Genomic DNA, 19,596 nt, shown 5'->3' with positions numbered 1-19,596 from the left:
GTTGACTGACTTGCCAGGTTTCCATCTCTCTCATTGCAGAAGAATCTTACCACAGCTTGGCATCTCCCTCTAATGGCTTGGCTGAGATTGGGAATTGATTTGGAGGAGGTGGGGGATGGATTTGCAGGTATTAAGCTACATCCTTTAGCTGCTTAAAATCAGCAAGAGCAAGACTTTGAGAAACTCCAGTGAGGCAACATAGTCTGAGAGATCTCAAGCAGCAGAAGAAGGTGTCTTGTTTTCAGAATGTATATTTTCTGATAAATAATTATTCACAGTCTTTATATAAATCTCGAGGGGAGAAAAAAAAAGTCTTCTGCATATTCCAATTATCCTTTCTGGACAATGGTGTGAGTTTGTATAATCCTAGAGGGACCTGCTCAGAGATTATTTGCTTTTGAACATTGCTGTTCATGTGATTGGTTGGTTTGTTTTCACAAACTGATTGCAAACCACCATTCAAAATATTTATATTGTAATTTGTCAAAGATTGAGGGCAGAAAAGTCTATATTTAAATAGGTCAGTTAGATAGACATCAGTGTTAGGAAGCAGGTTTTTCCTCTAACGGGACCCCCCAGGTTTATGCACATTTGTTCCACAGATCAAATGGAAGAACGTATGGCTCTACAGAGAAGCCTTCTAAATGGGATAATTTAGAAAGCTAATTTTTTAGAAAATAAGCTGCCTGTTTAGCAGTGAGTACTTATCATACAAATTTATATCTCCTTTCTACTGTTTTTATATTCCCTTCCCACATTTCACGTGTATTTATTGCCCTAGCTACATACTTGATGAGTTTGGCACAGCGAGGAGGAGCGCAGTGGTTCGTGGATTTATAGACGCTCTCACCAGAGGCAGGCCCGGTGGAACTCCTCGGCCAATTGAAATGCATTCTCATGATCCTTTAAGGTATGCCATTGGATGCTCAACTTTTCACTTCTGGTATTAGTGTTGTCTTAAATCTGACGAGTAAATCTTTTCCTTCAGGTACGTTGGTGATATGTTGGCATGGTTACACCAGGCAGCTGCTTCAGAGAAAGAGCATCTTGAAGCTTTACTGAAGCTCGTAACTATGCAAGGTAATTGTTTAATCCTTTCAATGGGCAGGCTCCTCCTGTGATCACACTGAAACTTTTTGTATAATCATTGTCCCTAGAATTTAGTGATACCTCAAGGCCAATTTCTATGGCAAGCTGAACAGAATTCTACACAGATTTGTTCATTATAGTGAGGTGTTTGTTATATTCAATAAAACATATAATTAACCTCAGCCGGACAGCAGTAAACGCATTAGAATAAATAAACAAAAACTGGAGGGGGTAAAAGCTTAGTATTTCTTGTATACCTATCAGTGTCTGCAGGGAACTGGGGAACACACCAGCTTCCTGTTAACAGGTAAGTGATGTTTGGTGCAAAATGGACCTATAGAAGAAGGAGGAAAATATATTTTTAACATAAGATAGATTTTTAAAAATTATATATTTATGGAAAAGTTGTGTCTGGGACTCGCTCTGTGTTCAATGTCCACTATGTGTACTTGTTGACTACTTGTGATTCTGAATATGCCTGCGCCGTGCTTGCCAACTGCACTTGTGAAGCTATAGCAGAATACAGAATGAGATGCAGCCACAGCACCAGGAGTATGGAAAAAAAAAAGAGTAATGAAAGTTCTGTAGCAGTTTCCATAGTTGTAGAATCACAATGCCAGGGGCCCTGAATATAATGTTAAAAAATGATTCTTGTAAATTTTCTGTCAATTACTGATAAAATCTTGTTTAAAATTCCTTTTTGAATTACATTTGTTTTCACTATCTTTATTTCAGAGAGTATTGCGCAGGCCTGAATCATTGACCAAACAAGCAAATACAGATTCTAGTTCCAAATTAAATTTATGGATCAATAAGGCATGTAGGAATTTTAAAAGGCCATTCAGCTTACACTGTCAACCAATGTGAGTTGAATTACCTTTTTCTGGATTTGCCCTGACTAGCGTGCTGTTTTTCCAACACCATGCTCAAATCTTTCTCTTCTCTTGAACTGAGAGTTGATCCAGTTCCCTTTTCAATGCTTCAGCTGAGTCAAAACTTATCACACTAGATGGCAGTCTATACATTGGACATTCTAAATGTAAAGAATTTTTTTCTTTAAAGCAGGAGTGACCAAGCCCGGTCAAACTGGCCTGTGAAACCCAAATAACTCTGGTCTATTTTTGCTGATACCTCTTAATGATTTGTCCTGTTTGAGTTTCATTGGCCTGGAAGCTTAGTAAGGGCTGATCTTAGTCTAGTTGTTCCATTGTTTGATGAATCCTAAATCAGAATACCAAGATCTGTCTGCAGCATGTGGTCTTTGCAAATGGAAACATTGATTTAAACTTTCTATGTGGCCTGCAATTCTCCATGGTAAGTATCTAAGTGCCCTGTGAAGTCAGAAAGTTTGGACACATCTACTTTAAGGGAAAGAAAAGGCCAGCAGAAGTACTAGGTACTTTTTGTTCAAAGTACTTCCCAATATCTACCCAAAAAGATTATAATTAGAAATGTATTACTTAATAAGTTTTAAAATAAATGTCAAATTTCCCAACCCTGCAGGCCACTCCTTTGATATCACTGATGGGGAGAGATCCAACTACATCTTGAAGCGATTCTGTTAGTTTTAACCATAGCTGCAACAAAATGAAATCATACGAACACTTCACTTTCATTAATCTCATTATCAATCTCTTGTTTCAATTATTCTCTATATCTCAATTTTAATTATTAGTAGACTGTACTACCTGATTTTACAATCAAACATTGACCAGTACAGCACTGATTACAATATTAATACTGGGTTAAATTAGATATCACTATACAAACTTATGAGGAACTGCAGAGTAGCTCTTATTTCTATAGCTTCATCTTACTGAGGTGTGAGCTGTTCCTCTGCCAGCAATGGGGTTTCTGCTGAGATCATGGAAGAAGTATGTTATAATAAAAGGCTTGCTACAGCTAGGTTAAGCTGTACTTTAAAGTAAGACAGAATGTTTATTATTACAGGTGTGGAAGATAATATTCAGCAGGTGGTAGGACACATCACTGAAGGAGTGTGCAGACCTTTAAAGGTACAGACTGAATTTATTAGACATTTGATCTGATACTTTAGAGCCAAGGATGCCTTGAATATCAAAGATTTTATGTAATCCACCTAAAGTTGCAGTCTTTAAATTTGTTGAAAGTATTAGGTTTCTTGATGGCTTTGAGTTTATCCAGCGAATAGCTGGGCCATACAGATCAGGAACATGTCTGGTTTGAGCCTCAGCCTATATTGACTTTGCTGATCTCAGCCGGGTTGGAGCTAGGGGCACTACATTTAGCCTCAGGGTTCCTGAGATAAGGAAGAAACATTGGCCAAGTTTCCTGCTTCTCATCACTTACCAGCTGCCTCTGCTGGACATGTGTGTGTGTGTTGAGTGAGAACAGCAAATGGCTGGCTGTGATGTCACAGCATTTGAATAATGTGCCAAGGCTCACTCATGAATAATTGCCACTTGGGTGAGGTACTGTAAGGTTGTGAGATCATACCCTACTAAGGAGTAAACACTTTCAGGAGGGGAAGGGGGAAATTTGGCAAGAAAAAGGAGATGAAAAAGCAAATATTTAGACTTGTAGGGGGTTAAATTGGACAAGGCCACTGACCGGGTGCAATGCGCAATTAACCCGTGCCTGGTGCTCCCTGTGTAGGCAGGACGGGACGTTCATCCAGCCTCAGTACTCACCTGCAAGCAGCGTTCCAAATCAGTGTTGACACAAGGATTCAAGGTCATTTGCACTTTTCACCAGCAGGAGGAGCCCCAATCTCTTAAAGGCAGGCTATCTCTCGTGACAGCCTGCCAAAATCTCTTAAAGGTAGCCAGTACCTGTTACTTGCTAAAAATAACAGTCTGCTGTCCGAACGGAGATCAGACGTCACATGCATAAAACATAGATGCAGGTCCCATCCCTATGTTTACAAACTGTTGAGTTATGTTAAAACATTGAATAAAGGTTGCACACCACTAAATCCCACATCCTTCAATCTGCATACCAGACCTCACCAATCTGCTGGTCTGAGGCCTGCGAGAGTGCATGCACCAAGGTTCTCTGCTGATGCACCAGAGGCCTTGGTGCAAGAGGTGGACAGAAGGAGGGACATCCTATATCTGTATCGGGGTGGGGGAGAGGCCCTCCAGACATATGCTCAAAAGGCAGTGGGAGGCAGTAGGGGACGCAGTCAATGCCAGGCGCATAGCACCACGAACATGGGCGCAGTGCAGGAAGAAGTTCAATGCTTTGACACGAGTGGTCAAGGTGAGTGAGGTCAACTGCCAAGTGGCATAACCTACCAACTGCACTACTAACCGCATCCACTGCTTCACGCACTACACCCCATCTACCAACAAACACTTTCAATCAGCACTCAACTCTTCCAACCAGATGCTTCCTCTCACCCTGACACATTACCACTATTGCAAGCTGCACACCCACAACTCACAGGCCACACACTGGCAGCTATTCAACCATGACAGGCACATCACCCAGACACATGTCCTGCTTTCTTGCATAACAGGAGGCAGCAAGTGGCAGTGGCATTTAGCCCCTCAAGCCTGTTCCGCCATTCAGTAACATCAGAGTTGATCTGTGACCTAATTCCATATACCCGCCTTAGCCCATATCCCTTAATACCCTTGATTCACAGAAATCTATCAATCTCAGATTTAACATTTACAATTGAACTAGCATTAACTACTGTCTGCAGAAGAGCGTTCCAAATTTCTCCCATCCTTTGTGTGTAGAAGCGTTTCCTAACTTCACTCCTGCACGATGGCTCTAAATGTTGGGCTATGTCCTCTCGTTCTAGTATTCAAGTATAGGAGACCTCCAAAAACAGTTACAAATGCATCAGCAGCCAGGAGCAATAATCCAGCAACTAACCTGTAAATCCTGCATGGTCCCTTTAAATAGCACTGGTGGGGGGGTCCTCCAGGCACTCCAAGACATATTCAGATGGTTGTGGTTAAGACAGTGCGTTGAGTGGAGCGTTAAGTCCCAAAATGGTGTCTATGACTTGAAATCAGCGTTGCACTCTGATCAAATGCATTTTCTCCTTACTTTACATGCTGTTGGCATTTTCTATTTGCTCATGCGCTAAACCCTTTATCAAAATGGCACCCGGCGCACATCACACCAGAAGCATGCATTCGCATCCATGACGCCATCTTGGATGTTCGGGAGGCTGCGTAGCGGCAAAACACGGGCGCTAGATGGCCCGATTTCTAGTCCATCGTTTTTATCCACATCTTGTATTTATTTTAAGTGTGTTTTCTTCCATGAACTTGAGTGCTAAAACAAAAATTGAGGGTTGGTGGAACAATAGCTAAACATATTGTTATACCATACACTGTTACACTGATCAGTAGAACACACGTTCATGCCTGCAGGTCCTCATTTTAGCCATGTCATCTGAGAGCACTTAGGTAGAGATGAAGTGATTCCTCACAAAGTGAGGAGGAAAATCAGTCACGCTGCATTGCTTGTTGTCCCAGCTCATAGAGCTGGAATTAAGACGCCTGGGAGCAAGTTGCCTGGCTGCCCCAGGCTGACAAGGGTGTCAGGAGACCAATAGAGAAAGGAATAAAAATCTGTTTTAAGAAGGGGATACTCAAAAGGCTAAATTGTTATTACTGTATTTTGCTTTCCTAATGGACTGACTCTCAATTTTACTTAATTTTGTTTTTTTATAAGTTGTGCTTATGATGGTCATTGGTAAGCACGTTTTTGCCATAGTTTTTTGTATTTTTTAAATTAAAAATGACAGAAAATTTAATAGTTACAGATTTAAATATTAGCCTACCAATCATTGAGCAAAACTAACTCGTTTCAGAGAATAGTTTCTACACATGATGGTAAAGCATTGCTGATCCAAAAATTTGCAATATCTTATGTGTAAAGAAAATTATGAGTACATAAAAATACATCATAGCGAACAGTGAATTCTGTATTGCATTGTGAGTATTATTGCTGAACAGCATTGGGGTTTAAGTAGTTGTTACAGACTCTGAAGTTTTTAATCATAAGAAAAGGTAGGTTATACATCTTTAAACAAAAGCTTAGTTCCCCCTGTCCTTCACCACAACTCATGTCTGTGTTATTCTCAGTTGCGACATTGAAGCAATATAGTACCAAATAGATACAATTAGTACTATTTCAAAACTGACCAGCCAAGTGGTGGATTTGAGTAAAATGAGTAGATTTTCATCTCCCTCCCCAAGAAAGCTTGTTAGAAAACTACAAAACATATACTAATGGGAACATAAAACACCCATTTATATAAAGCAATTTGCTTGCATGGTACATTGGTGCAAAAACATACTGCGATAAGGAGCAACTAACACTAGTTTGCTACACGATTCTGCACACAATAAGTTCCTGATCTCAGCTGGGCTGCTGGAGAGGCAAAAGAAGAGAAATGGGAAATCAGAGGGCAAGTCCACTTAACCTTTCTTCCTGTACCTCCTAGCTTATTAGTAAAGGAATGAAAGCAGGTAATCTACCCTCTCTCCTAACAAGGGAATTTTGTGTAACACAAAGAAGAGAAAAGAAGAGGGGAATCACATCAGTAGAACTTGTTTACGATGCAGTAGGGCCAACACTATCAATTCTCAAAGGGAATCCCGATGCAGTGCCAAAACAGGAATCTTGAGGTAGCGCTAAGACTTGTTCAGCTCCTTTTCGGTGCACCTAAAGACTCTCACTTAGAAATTGTGTTGGGGTCCCTTTGAGAATTGTAAGATGTTGGCAGTGCTGAAATAGTTGTATTCAGTTTTGTTGCTTTTTTCCCCTCCTCTCTGTGATTTAAAGTATTGTTTTGCATCTGCTGCCTGTACATCTGGTTTGTCTTAGTTTTGCTGATCATTTAGAACCCTCAGAGTATTTGTGCAAAGCAGTAAGCATGGGAGCTAGCTGTCCAAAATTACAGTGCATCATAGCTGCAACTCCTTAATGAAAATCAAAATATTTCAATTAACTAGAATGAAATGTATTGATTAATTTTAATTGGATCATTTTCAATTAATTTGAATTTGTTGAAAATAGACACTGATTTGCATTTTCTTTTTGTTTGCTGATTTGTTGTAAAGATAATCTGACAGGAGCAACAGTGTGAATTTCATAGCAGTCACTCTTTCCTGAAAAAATGTACCTTGGTGGCGATGAGGGTTAACTGCTGTAAAACAAACAAAGCTATAGCACTGGAAATCTGAAGGATGAGGGGCACAGTAGGTTAGAACAATGCCCTTTAGCTGAAAATCTTCTTTGTAATGGCTGTAAGAGCTTAATCCTGAACTCGTTCCTGGCGCGTATATGAGCACTAATTTACCAGTTATATTCTGAGGCTGCAGAGATGGCTGATGTGGAAAGCAGAAAAATCACACTAGTGCAGTATGGGGTCATTTTTCTCAGGTTAGCTACTAGGCATGCAGTGCAGCTAAACTGTATTATACCTGAGTTCTTGAACCATGCATGACAATGTTATCAGCCTGTCTCTATGCTTCACTGCTGTCCCTACCTCATTCATGGCCACCATTACCAGCCCTTTTCTTCAAGAAGCCCACTCTCAAGCCTCCATTCTTACCCAGCTTTCATCCCATCTCCAACCTTCTTTCTTTCCAAAGTCCTGGAACATGTCATTGCCTACATTCCTACCTCATTCACCACTATTTGTTTAAGACACTCTAAACTGGCATCAGTTTTGCCCACAACACTGAGACCACACTGGTGAAAGTCACAAATAATTGTAATCATTGTTCTCTGTCTCTTCTGATTCTCTACATCACCTTCAACTTTGTTGACCATTCCATCCTCCTCCAATGTCTCTTCTCTGCAAACCACTTCTGGGACACTGCGCTATCTTGGCTCTACTCATATCTATCACAAAGCAGACATTACCTCCAAAAGCAACTCCTCATGAGCATAGCTTGTTCCTTGCCAGCATGGTGTAATACTCTAACAGCATTCATTTGTTGGATTTTGTCTAAGTGTTTTGAATTAAATATGTGCCTGCTCAGTTAAATATAAGCATTTCAGTCCTGCTATCATTAATTTGTATTGAAACATAAAAGATGGCAAATTCAGCGAGTCTCACATATCCCTCTAATGTTTTGTTCATTCATACCTATGCATTTGAGTGAAAAAGACATTAACATACAATGTGGGGGGATCATTCCACAATCCTGAATTCACTCCTGATCAGAGTTACTGTTTCATTAAGCTCGTTACAGAAGCCCAATGTAATATTAATTCATTGCGTTCTGTCTGGTGGTGTTTCAGGTCCGTATTGAACAGGTTATAGTAGCAGAACCAGGTGCAGTTTTATTATACAAACTCTCCAATCTTCTCAAATTTTATCACCACACTATCAGGTAAGCAAGAAAACAAGACATTTTATTTCATTACTAATGCATAGATATTTTGTGGACACCTTAGGTGCATGAGTTTGTGATTCAAAACAGGTTTTAAAAGCAGTCAAACTGTGCAAATCTGGAAAATAAGTACAATAGTCAAAGTATGTTTTGTTCCCACAAATATTTTCTGCTGCTTATTATGCAGAAAGAAAATGTTCCTTTCCCCTTTTCTCTCCTCCTCTGCCAAATGTACTGACTCATGCTGGTGTATAGAATCATAGGTTACAGCACGGAAGGAGGCCATTCGACTCATCAGGTCCGTGCTGGCTCTATGCAAGAGCAATCCAGCTAGTCCCACTCCCCCGCCCTATTCTCGTAGCCCTGCAAGTTTTTTCCTTTCAAATACTTATCCAGTTCCCTATTGAAAGCCACAATTGAACCTGCATCCGCGCCCCCCCACCCCACCCCCACCCCCACCCCCCCGGCAGTGCATTCTAGATCCTAACCACTCGATGCGTAAAAAAGTTTTTCCTCATGTCACCTTTGGTTCTTTTGCCAATCACCTTACATCCATGTCCTCTGCTTCTTGACCCTTCTGCCAATAGGAATAGTTTCTCTCTATTCTGTCTAGACCCTTCATGATTTTAAATACCTCTCTCAAATCTCCTCTCAACCTTCTCTATTCCAAGAAGAACAACCCCAGCTTCTCCAGTATATCCACATAACTAAAGTCCCTCATCCCTGGAATCATTCTCATAAATCTTTTCTGCACTCTTTCCAAAGCCTTCACATCTTTCCTAAAGTGTGGTGCCCAAACCTGGACACAATATTCCAGTTATGGTCGAACCAGTGTTTTCTAAAGGTTCATCATGACTTCCTTGCTTTTGTACTCTGTGCCTCTGTTTACAAAGCCCAATATCTCGTATGCTTTTTTAACCATTTTCTCAACCTGCCCTGCCACTTTCAATGATTTGTGCACATATACCCCCAGATTTTTCTGTTCTTGTACCCTTTTTAGAATTGTGCCCTCTAGTTTATATTGTGTCACCTCGTTCTTCCTACCGAAATGTATCACTTCGCATTTCATCTGCCATTTGTCCGCCCATTCCACCAGCTTATCTATATCCTCTTGAAGTCTATCACTGTTCAGTACACTTCCAAGTTTTGTGTCATCTGCAAATTTTGAAATTGTGCCCTGTACACCGAAGTCCAAGTTATCAATATCTATCAGGGAAAGCAGTGGTCCCAGTACCGACCCCTGGGGAACACCACTGTACACCTCTCTCCAATCTGAAAAACAACCGTTCACCACTACTCTCTGCTTCCTGTTACTTAGCCAATTCCGTATCCATGCTGTTACTGCCCCCTTTCTTCCATGGGCTTCAATCGTGATGACAAGCCTATTATGCAGCACTTTATGAAATGCCTTTTGAAAGTCCATATACACCACATCAATCGCATTGCCCTCATCGACCCTCTCTGTTACCCTCATCAAAAAAACTCTATCAAATTAGTTAAACACGATTTGCCTTTAACAAATCCGTGCTGGCTTTCCCAAATCCATCCACACTTGTCCAAGTGACTGCTAATTCTGTCCCGGATTATCATTCCTAAAAGTTTCCCCACCGCCGAGGTTAAACTAACTGACCTGTAGTTGCTGGGTTTATCCTTACACCCTTTTTTGAACAAGGGTGTAGCGTTTGCAATTCTCCAGTCTTCTGGCACCACCCCGGTATGGAAGATTATGGCCAGTACCTCTGCAATTTCCACCCTTCCCTCAGCAACCTAGGATGCATCCCATCCGGACCAGGTGACTTATCTACTCTAAGTACAGCGAGCCTTTCTAGTACCTTCTCTTTATCAATTATTTGCCCATCCAGTACCTCAAGTTCCTTTACTGAGATGCTGGCATCATCTTCTTCCTTGGTAAAAACAGATGCAAAGTACTCATTTAGTACCTCGTCCATGCCCTCTGCCTCCATAAGAAGATCTCCTTTTTGCTCCTGGATCAGCCCCACCCCTCCTCTTATTACCCGTTTACTGTTTACACGCCTATAGAAGACTTTTGGGGCCTGATTTTAGCAGGGCTGCGGGTTCTCGGCGGATGGGCAAGCGCGCCCGGTGAAATTGGTGGGTTTCCCGCGCGATCGTAGCAGGCAAACCACTAATTGGAGCCACTTACCTGCTCCTCCGGGTTCCCCGCTGCTGATTTGCGCGTCGGGTGGGCTGCACGTGCGCAGTAAGATCTGTCAGCTGGAGGCGCTCTATTTAAAGGGGCAGTCCTCCACTGACAGATGCTGCAACCAATAGCAAAGATGACTGCATGGAGCAGCCCAGGGGAAAGGCTGCTCCCAGTTTGATGATGCCTCACTCCAGGTATCAATACATGGGGTGGGGAGGAGGGGGAGGACAGAGATCTTCCACCCGGCGGGCGGGAGGAAGCGGCCCACCTCCGCCACCAGGAAGGCGTGGCTCGAGGTGGCAGAGGGGGTCACCTGCGCCACCAACATATCGCCCACCTGCACACAGTGCAGGAGGCGCTCCAATGACCTCAGTAGGTCAGCCACAGTGAGTACACGTAGTCCTTCCCCTACACTCCGTCTGCCACATCACTGCCCCCACCCCACATCTCCTTCGGCACTGCCAACACTACTCTGTCACATCACCCCTCATACCCACTCAAACCCCATCCTCCTCTTACCTGCACCTACTCACCTCGCCAGTACTCATCCCACCACTACCACGCAACCCAATCCTCATACAATCTCATGGCTCTATCCCATACTCACCCTCTTGTGCATCTCTCTCACGGCCAGCCTCACTCAACCTGCCACCACCTGTGCTGCAGCCACAGGGCATGCATCACATATGTGCAGTAGGCAGCGTAAGGCAAACGTGTCGTGAGCATGAAGGGGATGCACAAGGGTGTTTGAGGGTTTGTCATGGTTGTTACTTATATTGAATTTCAGAACAACAGACATCACACATGGCACCACTACTGCCATGTCTTCGCGAATCCTGTCCGGTTTGTGCAATAATGCCCGCTCCTGGGTATCCCTATGAGGACCCACCACTGATGCCACCCATTGTGTCACTGCAGAGTGGGTGTAGGTGTATTTGCAGGGCTCTTCTGCGCAGACGACTGAGAGACATCGGCGATGTCCCCGGTTGCACCCTGGAAGGCCGCGGAGGAGAAGTTCGGGAGGGCAGTGGTGACTTTGACAGCGACAGGTAGGAAGTTGGTGCACGGGCCAGCCAGGAGCAGCTCGGCATGAAAGAGGCTGCAGATGTCCACGGTTGCATGTCGAGTGACTCTGAGCCTCCATGTGCACTGCTGCTCAGAGAGGTCCAGGAGGCTGAGCCTCAGTGTGTGGAACCTGTGGCGAGGGTAGTGCCCTCTGCGACGCATCTCTCTCTGCGGTAGCCTTCCCTCCTGCTGTACAGGTGGATGTGTCACAGCACTCTGTTGTGGAGCTCCACGTGTCAGAGGTGGACGGTGAGGCTGGTGATGCTGTTTGCCCTCCGAGGAGGTCATGACTGCAGCTACGGCGGCCCCCATCCGCAAGATGTACATCTGAGGGGTCCGCAAGGTAGGTACATGTCTCCGGACCCCGGGGTAAGTGTGCAGGTTGGTGACTTTGACCGTCAGGAGGAGGGTGGTGGAGGCCAAACTTTGTCCCAAGTGACAGAGTGGCCTCCTGCAATGGGTGAGGGTCTCCCCCACCCCCCGCCCCCCACCTGTCAAATGGACCTTTGCAGCTGCCACAGGCTGACAGCTGCAACACGTCCATTCGAGCTGGGAATGTTTCCCCCAGTGTGGGAAACAGTCCCATGTTGTTCAAAAATCCCACATAGTCCCTTAATCAGGTCAGTTAATGACCTGAAATACCAAACTAAATATTGTCAAGTGGCATCCCGCTGGCTTTAATTGCCTGCGGGATTCCCACCAGCGGGGGCTGCGCGCGCACGCCGGCGCGTCAGCGGGGAACCCGGAAGTGGGCGGGATCAAGGTGGGATCCAGTCCCGCTCCTGGATTTCCCGATTTTCGGGGCCCCCCTGCCGAGAACGCACCCGATAGCGGGTGGTAAAATCGAGCCCTAGAATTTTATGTTGGCCGCCAGTCTATTCTCATACTCTCTCTTTGCCCCTCTTATTTCCTTTCTCACTTTACCTCTGAACTTTCTATATTCAGCCTGGTTCTCACTTGTGTTATCAACCTGACATCTGTCATATGCCCCTTTTTTCTGCTTCATCTTACTCTCTATCTCTTTTGTCATCCAGGGAGCTCTGGCTTTAATTGCCCTACCTTTCTCCCTCGTGGGAATGTACCTAGACTGTACCCAAACCATCTCCTCCTTAAAGGCTGCCCATTTTTCAGTTACAGTTTTGCCTGCCAATCTTTGATTCCAATTTACCTGGGCCAGATCTGTTCTCATCCCACTGAAATTGGCCCTCCTCCAGTTAAGTATTTTTACTTTAGAGTGGTCCATGACCTTTTCCGTGGTTTTCTAAATCTTATGATACTATGATTGCTGTCCCCTAAATGTTCCCCCACCAACATTTACTCCACTTGGCCCGTCTCATTCCCCAGAACCAAGTCCAGCAATGCCTCCTTCCTCGTTGGGCCGGAAACGTACTGGTCAAGAAAGTTATCCTGAACATACTTCAAAAATTCCTCCCCCTCTTTGCCCCTTAAATTATTACTATCCCAGTCTATATTAGGATAGTTGAAGTCCCCCGTCATCACTACTCTATGGCTTTTGCAACCCTCTGTAATTTCCTTGCAAATTTGCTGCTCTATTTCCTTCCTATAGAATACACCCAATAGTGTAATGGCACCTCTATAGTTTCTTAACTCTAACCAAATAGATTCTGCCCTTGACTCCTCCAGGAGATCCCCTCTCTCCAGCACTGCAATATTCTCCTTAATCAATACTGCCACCCCTCTCCTTTCTTCCCTTCCCTATCTTTCCTGAACATCTTGTATCCAGGGATATTTAGTACCCAATCCTGTCCTTTTTTGAGCCAGGTCTCCGTTATTGCCACAACATCATATGCCCATGTGGCTAATTGCGCCTGCAGCTCTCCAACCTTGTCTAACACGCTTCGTGTGTTTGCTCATATGCACTGTAAACCAGTCTTAGACTTTCTTGCACTCTCTCTTAGTCTGGCACCATCTACTATCATACTATTGCTCTAGTGCTATCTTTCTCTCCCAATCCTTTGTGCACCTTATTTCTCCTTTCCAATGCTACATTCTGGTGCCCATCCCCCTGCCAAATTAGTTTCAACCCCCACACCCGCCACTGTGAATCTCCCCGCGAGGACATTGGTCCCAGCTTCGTTGAGGTGCAACCCGTACGGCCTATATAGGTCCCACCTTCCACAGAACTGGTTCCGATATCCCAGGAATTTAAAGTCCTCCCTCCTGCACCATCTCTCCAGCCACGCATTCACCTGCTGTATCCTCCTATTTCTATACTCACTAGTGCATGGCACCGGGAATAATCCAGAGATCGCTACCTTTGAGGTCCTGTTTCTTAATTTCGTTCCTAACTCCTTAAAATCTGCCTGCAGGATCTCATCCCTCTTTCTACCTATGGCATTGGCACCGATATGGATCACAACCTCTGGCTGTACAACCTCTCCCTCCAGAATATTCTGCGGCTGCAGAAATGCCTGTCTGCTCCCCTAACTATAGCATCCCCTATCACTATTGCTCTCTTGACCTTTCTCCTCCCCACCCCCCACCCTGTACAACTGAGCCATCTATGGTGCTATGGTCTTGGCTGTGGCTGCACTCCCCAGAGGAACCCTCTCCCCCACCAGTATTCAGAACTGAACACTTGTTAGAGAGTGAGATGCCCTCAGGGGACTTCGGCACTACCTGCCTGGTCCTGCTTGACTTTCTGGTGGTCACCCAGTACCCCTCTGCCTGCACTTTCTTAAACTGTGGGATGACCACCTTCTAAAACATGCTATCTACGTAGATCTCAGTCCCGCGATGCACTGCAGTGACGCCAGCTGCTGCTCACGCTCCGAAACCCGGAACTCGAGCTCCTCCAGCTGACAACACTTCCTGCACCTGTGGTTGTCCAGGACACAGGAAGCGTCCTGGAGTTCCACATGGCACAACAAGGTGTGCATTCCACGGGTGTGAGGTGCCATGCCATTGCCTCGATTTATTATATTATTAACTAAACTTTACAGAAATAAACTTAAAGGTTTAAAAAAAAACACTCACCAGCTACTCACCAATCAACTCCTTCCCTTGAGCTGAAGTCACTTTGGGTTATTTTCTCTCTCCCTGACGCTTGCGCTCCAGCTCTGGCTCTCCCTCTCCTCCAACTCCCACCTTTTTATGGACCGGTCCCTCTCCTCCGCTCTGCCACCTCGTCTGCTCTCAGGTTTCCAACTCCCACCTTTTTATGGACCGGTCCCTCTCCTCCGCTCTGCCACCTCGTCTGCTCTCAGGCCTCCGACTCCCGCCTTTTTATGAACCGCTCCCTCTCCTCTGCTCCGCCGCCTCAGCCACTCTCAGACCTCCGACTCCCGCCTTATTATGGGCTGCTCCCTCTCCCCTGTGCCGCTGCCTCAGCTGCTCTCAGGCCTCCGACTCCTGCCTTATTATGGGCCGCTCCCTCTCCTCTGCATCCGCCTCAGCTGCTCTCAGGCCTCCGACTCCTGCCTTTTTATGGGCCGCTCCCTCTCCTCTGCTCCGCCGCCTCAGCTGCTCTCGGGCCTCCGACTCCCGCCTTTTTATGTATAGTGCCCACATTTGACGTTTGCACATGCACACATCCAGCTGGGATTACTGGGTGGTGGTCCTCTGGTACCTTGGGCAAGGTCATTTTTTATTCTCCATCAATTTGCTGCCCTTGCTTTACGTTCTGTCTTCAAGGTGTTGATTCCTAAATCTGCATTGTAAGTGTTAGCAACTGATTCAACTGTCGGGGCATCCTAGCAGAGCTTGACCATGTCCACGCACACACTGCGATTGGTGGATAGTGATCAGGAGTGGTAACCTGAGCCAGTTTTCCCTGTCCTAATCTGAGGTGCTGCGGCCAATTGTGATGTCCCTAACGCCATCCCAGTTGGAGATCATCTAACTCAGCACAGATATTGATTAAACCTGGGACTTTTCAGGTCTCTATGGCTCACGAATGTAACGTTTTTGCTATATGGGCTACACTTTGTGCGAGCCTTGACAATGTGAGCAGGCTATTCTACCATGATGGCATCACAAGGATGTGATCAGGAGTGGCTGAGGTGCCAGTTGTAATGCTCCTACTGCCAACCTGCCTGAGATGAGTTGTCTCAGCACAGGTCAGTAATCTTCCATGTTCGTATGGTACCACATCACCGTGCATTTAGCCACTAATTCATTGGTAATAATATTCAACCAAAACTTGCAATCCTGATCACTTTTTTTTCCCTTTCAACAGTGGAATTGTAGGAAACTGTGCAGCCACACTGCTGACCACAATTGAAGAAATGCATGTCCTAAGCAAGAAAATGTTCTTCAATAGCCTGGGTCTTCATGCCAGCAAATTAATGGATAAGGTGAATTTTAGAAGTGACATCAATCTTTGCAGTAACCTTCAGTAGATCTTCTTCCAGTATAAATCAACTGATGGCAAAAGAAAACAACTGACTGTGTGCGGCTTTGGAATATTTTCTGTTTCTTGCATTCCTTTACACGTTACTGCCAAAGTACACATTTTTGTAAATGGAGCAAATGGAAGGTTCCAAGGAGTAGTTTAGAAAATGTAGCTCTAATCTTAACTTTACATGTAATATACTCAATCATGATTTTGAAGTACTTTTTGGATAGTGCCTATTTTCCATTCGTACTTTTTTTAAACTCTGAAATGAACGCATCCCAAAGTATCAATAACTCATTCCTGACCGTATCTCTCACGTAACGTATAATGTTTCCATTAACTTTTAACCCAACATGGGTTACCCTCCTTTCTGTATTCTATAGAGTAATTAGAATTACCCAGTCATTGGCTCATACTTCTTTGATAAAGTAACAGAGAGGGTCGATGAGGGTAATGCGGTTGATGTTGTGTATATGGACTTTCAAAAGGCATTTGATAAAGTACCACGTAATAGACTTGTTAGCAAAATTAAAGCCCATGGGATTAAAGGGACATTGACAGCGTGGATATAAAATTGGCTAAGGGACAGAAAGCAGAGAGTAGTGGTGAACGGTTGTTTTTCAGACTGGAGGGAAGTATGCAGTAATGTTCCCCAGGGGTTGGTATTAGGATATATACATAATATATAACCTGGACTTGGGTATACAGTGTATAATTTCAAACAATTTTACAACACCAAGTTATAGTCCAGCAATTTTATTTTAAATTCACAAGCTTTCGGAAGCCTCCGAAAGCTTGTGAATTTAAAATAAAATTGCTGGACTATAACTTGGTGTTGTAAAATTGTTTACAATTGTCAACCCCAGTCCATCACCGGCATCTCCACATTATAATTTCAAAGTTAGCAGATGACACGAAACTTGTAGTAAACAATGTGGAGGATAGTAACAGATTTCAGGAGCATGTAGACAGACTGGTGAAATGGGCAGAAACATGGCAGATGAAATTTAACGTAGAGAAGTGTGAAGGTTTGGTAGGAAGAATGAGGAGAGGCAATGTAAACTAAATGGTACAATTTTAAAGGGGGTGCAGGAACAGAGAGACCTGGGGGTATGTGCACAGTAATCTTTGAAGGTGGCAGGACAAGTTGAGAAGACTGTTAAAAAAGCATATGGGATGCTTGGCATTATTAATGGAGGTATAGAGTCCAAAAGCTAGAAAGTTATGCTAAACCTTTAAAAAAACACTGGTTAGGCCTCAGTTGGAGTACTGTGTTCAGTTTTGGGCACCACACTTTAGGATGGATGTCGAGGCCTTAGAGAGGATGTGGAAGAGATTTACTAGAATGGCACCAGGGATGAGGGACTTCAGTTATGTGGGGGGACTTGAGAAGCTGGGGTTGTTCTCCTTAGAGCAGAAAAGGTTAAGAGGGGATTTGATAGAGTTGTTCAAAATAATCTCTGGTTCTGATAGAATAAATAAGGAGAAACTGTTTCCAGTGGCAGAAGGGTCGGTAAGCAGAGGACACGGTTTTAAGGTGATTGACAAAAGAACCAGAGGTGATATGAGGAAACATCTTTTTACGCAGCAAGTTGTTATGATCTGGAATGCACTGCCAGAAAGGGTAGTGGAAGTTTCAGTAGTAACTTTCAAAAGGGAATTGGATAAATACTTGAAGGGAAAAAATTTACAAGGCTATGGGGAAAGAATAGGGAAATGGGACTAATTGAATAGCTCTCTACCAAGGAGCCAGCACAGGCATGATGGGCCGAATGGCCTCCTTCTGTCCTGTATCATATGATAGCAAGTTGCTAATTAGTCAGCTAAGAACATAAGAAATAGGAGCAGGAATGGGCCATACGGCCCCTCGAGCTTTCTCCGCCATTCAATAAGATCATGGCTGATCTTCGACCTCAACCCCATATGCTTTTTTAACAGTCTTCTCAACTTGTCCTGCCACCTTCAAAGATTACTGTGCACCTCATAGGTGGTGCAACGACGGTTTACTAGATTGATTCCTGGGATGAGAGGGTTGTTCTATGAGGAGAGATTGAGTAGAATGGGCCTACATTCTCTGGAGTTTAGAAGAATGAGAGGTGATCTCATTGAAACATATAAGATTCTGAGAAGGCTTGACAGGGTAGATGCTGAGAGGCTGTTTCCCCTGGCTGGAGTGTCTAGAACTAGGGGGCATAGACTCAGGATAAGGGGTCAACCATTTAGGACTGAGATGAGGAGAAATTTCGCCACTCAGAGGGTTGTGAATATTTGGAATTTGGAACTGCAATACAATATTGGAAAATGTGAGGTTATGCACTTTGGCAGGAAAAATCAGAGAGCAAGTTATTATCTTAATGGCGAGAAACTGGAAAGTACTGCAGTAAAAAGGGATCTGGGGGTCCTAGTGCAAGAAAATCAAAAAGTTAGTATGCAGGTGCAGCAGGTGATCAAGAAGGCCAACGGAATGTTGGCTTTTATTGCTAGGGGGATAGAATATAAAAACAGGGAGGTATTGCTGCAGTTATATAAGGTATTGGTGAGACCGCACCTGGAATACCTGCATACAGTTTTGGTGTCCATACTTAAGAAAAGACATACTTGCTCTCGAGGCAGTACAAAGAAGGTTCACTCGGTTAATCCCGGGGATGAGGGGGCAGACATATGAGGAGAGGTTGAGTAGATTGGGACTCTACTCATTGGAGTTCAGAAGAATGAGAGGCGATCTTATTGAAACATATAAGATTGTGAAGGGGCTTGATCGGGCGGATGCGGTAAGGATGTTCCCAAGGATGGGTGAAACTAGAACTTGGGGGCATAATCTTAGAATAAGGGGCTGCTCTTTCAAAACTGAGATGAGGAGAAACTTCTTCACTCAGAGGGTGGTAGGTCTGTGGAATTTGCTGCCCCAGGAAGCTGTGGAAGCTACATCATTAAATAAATTTAAAACAGAAATAGACAGTTTCCTAGAAGTAAAGGGAATTAGGGGTTACGGGGAGCGGGCAGGAAATTGGACATGAATTTAGATTTGAGGTTAGGATCAGATCAGCCATGATCTTATTGAATGGCGGAGCAGGCTCGAGGGGCCGATTGGCCTACTCCTGCTCCTATTTCTTATGTTCTTATGTAAACTTGGATACATTACACTCGGTCCCTTCATCTATGTCATTAGTATATATTGTAATAAGAGGGAAGGAATAAGAGTGGCAGGGCTATATTGATAGGGGTTTTAATTGTAAGGGAAAATGATAGGCGTTTCTGCGGCCGCAAACGTGACTCCAGGATGGTATGTTGCCTCCCTGGTGCTAGGGTCGAGGATGTCACAGAGCTGCTGCAGGGCATTCTGGAGGGTTAGGGTAGGCCAGTAGTTGTGGTCCATATCGGTACCAACGACATGGATTAAAAAAAGGGATGAGGTCCTGCAAGGTGAATTTAAGGAGTTAGGAGATAAATTAAAAAGCAGGACCTCAAAGGTAGTGATTTCAGTGTTTCTACCAGTACCACGTGCTAGTGAGTATAGGAGCAGGAGAATAGACCGGATGAATGCGTGGCTGCAGGGATGGTGTAGGAGGGAG

The 19,596-nt window shown here is 44.3% G+C and overlaps 1 protein-coding gene across 1 annotated transcript in view; it reads left to right on the top strand.

The window, feature by feature from the left end:
- The window catches only part of cog6 (component of oligomeric golgi complex 6), a 117,153-nt gene that overhangs the window by 85,276 nt on the left and 12,281 nt on the right, over positions 1 to 19,596 (top strand). Inside the window, exons 9-13 of the mRNA XM_067985895.1 lie at positions 782 to 910; positions 989 to 1,080; positions 3,040 to 3,104; positions 8,347 to 8,438; positions 15,866 to 15,983. Coding sequence (XP_067841996.1) covers positions 782 to 910; positions 989 to 1,080; positions 3,040 to 3,104; positions 8,347 to 8,438; positions 15,866 to 15,983 — 496 coding nt within the window. The remainder of the gene's footprint in view (positions 1 to 781; positions 911 to 988; positions 1,081 to 3,039; positions 3,105 to 8,346; positions 8,439 to 15,865; positions 15,984 to 19,596) is intronic.

Source organism: Heptranchias perlo, chromosome 6 (assembly GCF_035084215.1).
Source record: "Heptranchias perlo isolate sHepPer1 chromosome 6, sHepPer1.hap1, whole genome shotgun sequence".
Taxonomy (NCBI): Eukaryota; Metazoa; Chordata; class Chondrichthyes; order Hexanchiformes; family Hexanchidae; genus Heptranchias; species Heptranchias perlo.
The sequence above is the reverse complement of the archived record's forward strand: the minus strand, read 5'-3'. Positions and strand labels throughout refer to the sequence as shown.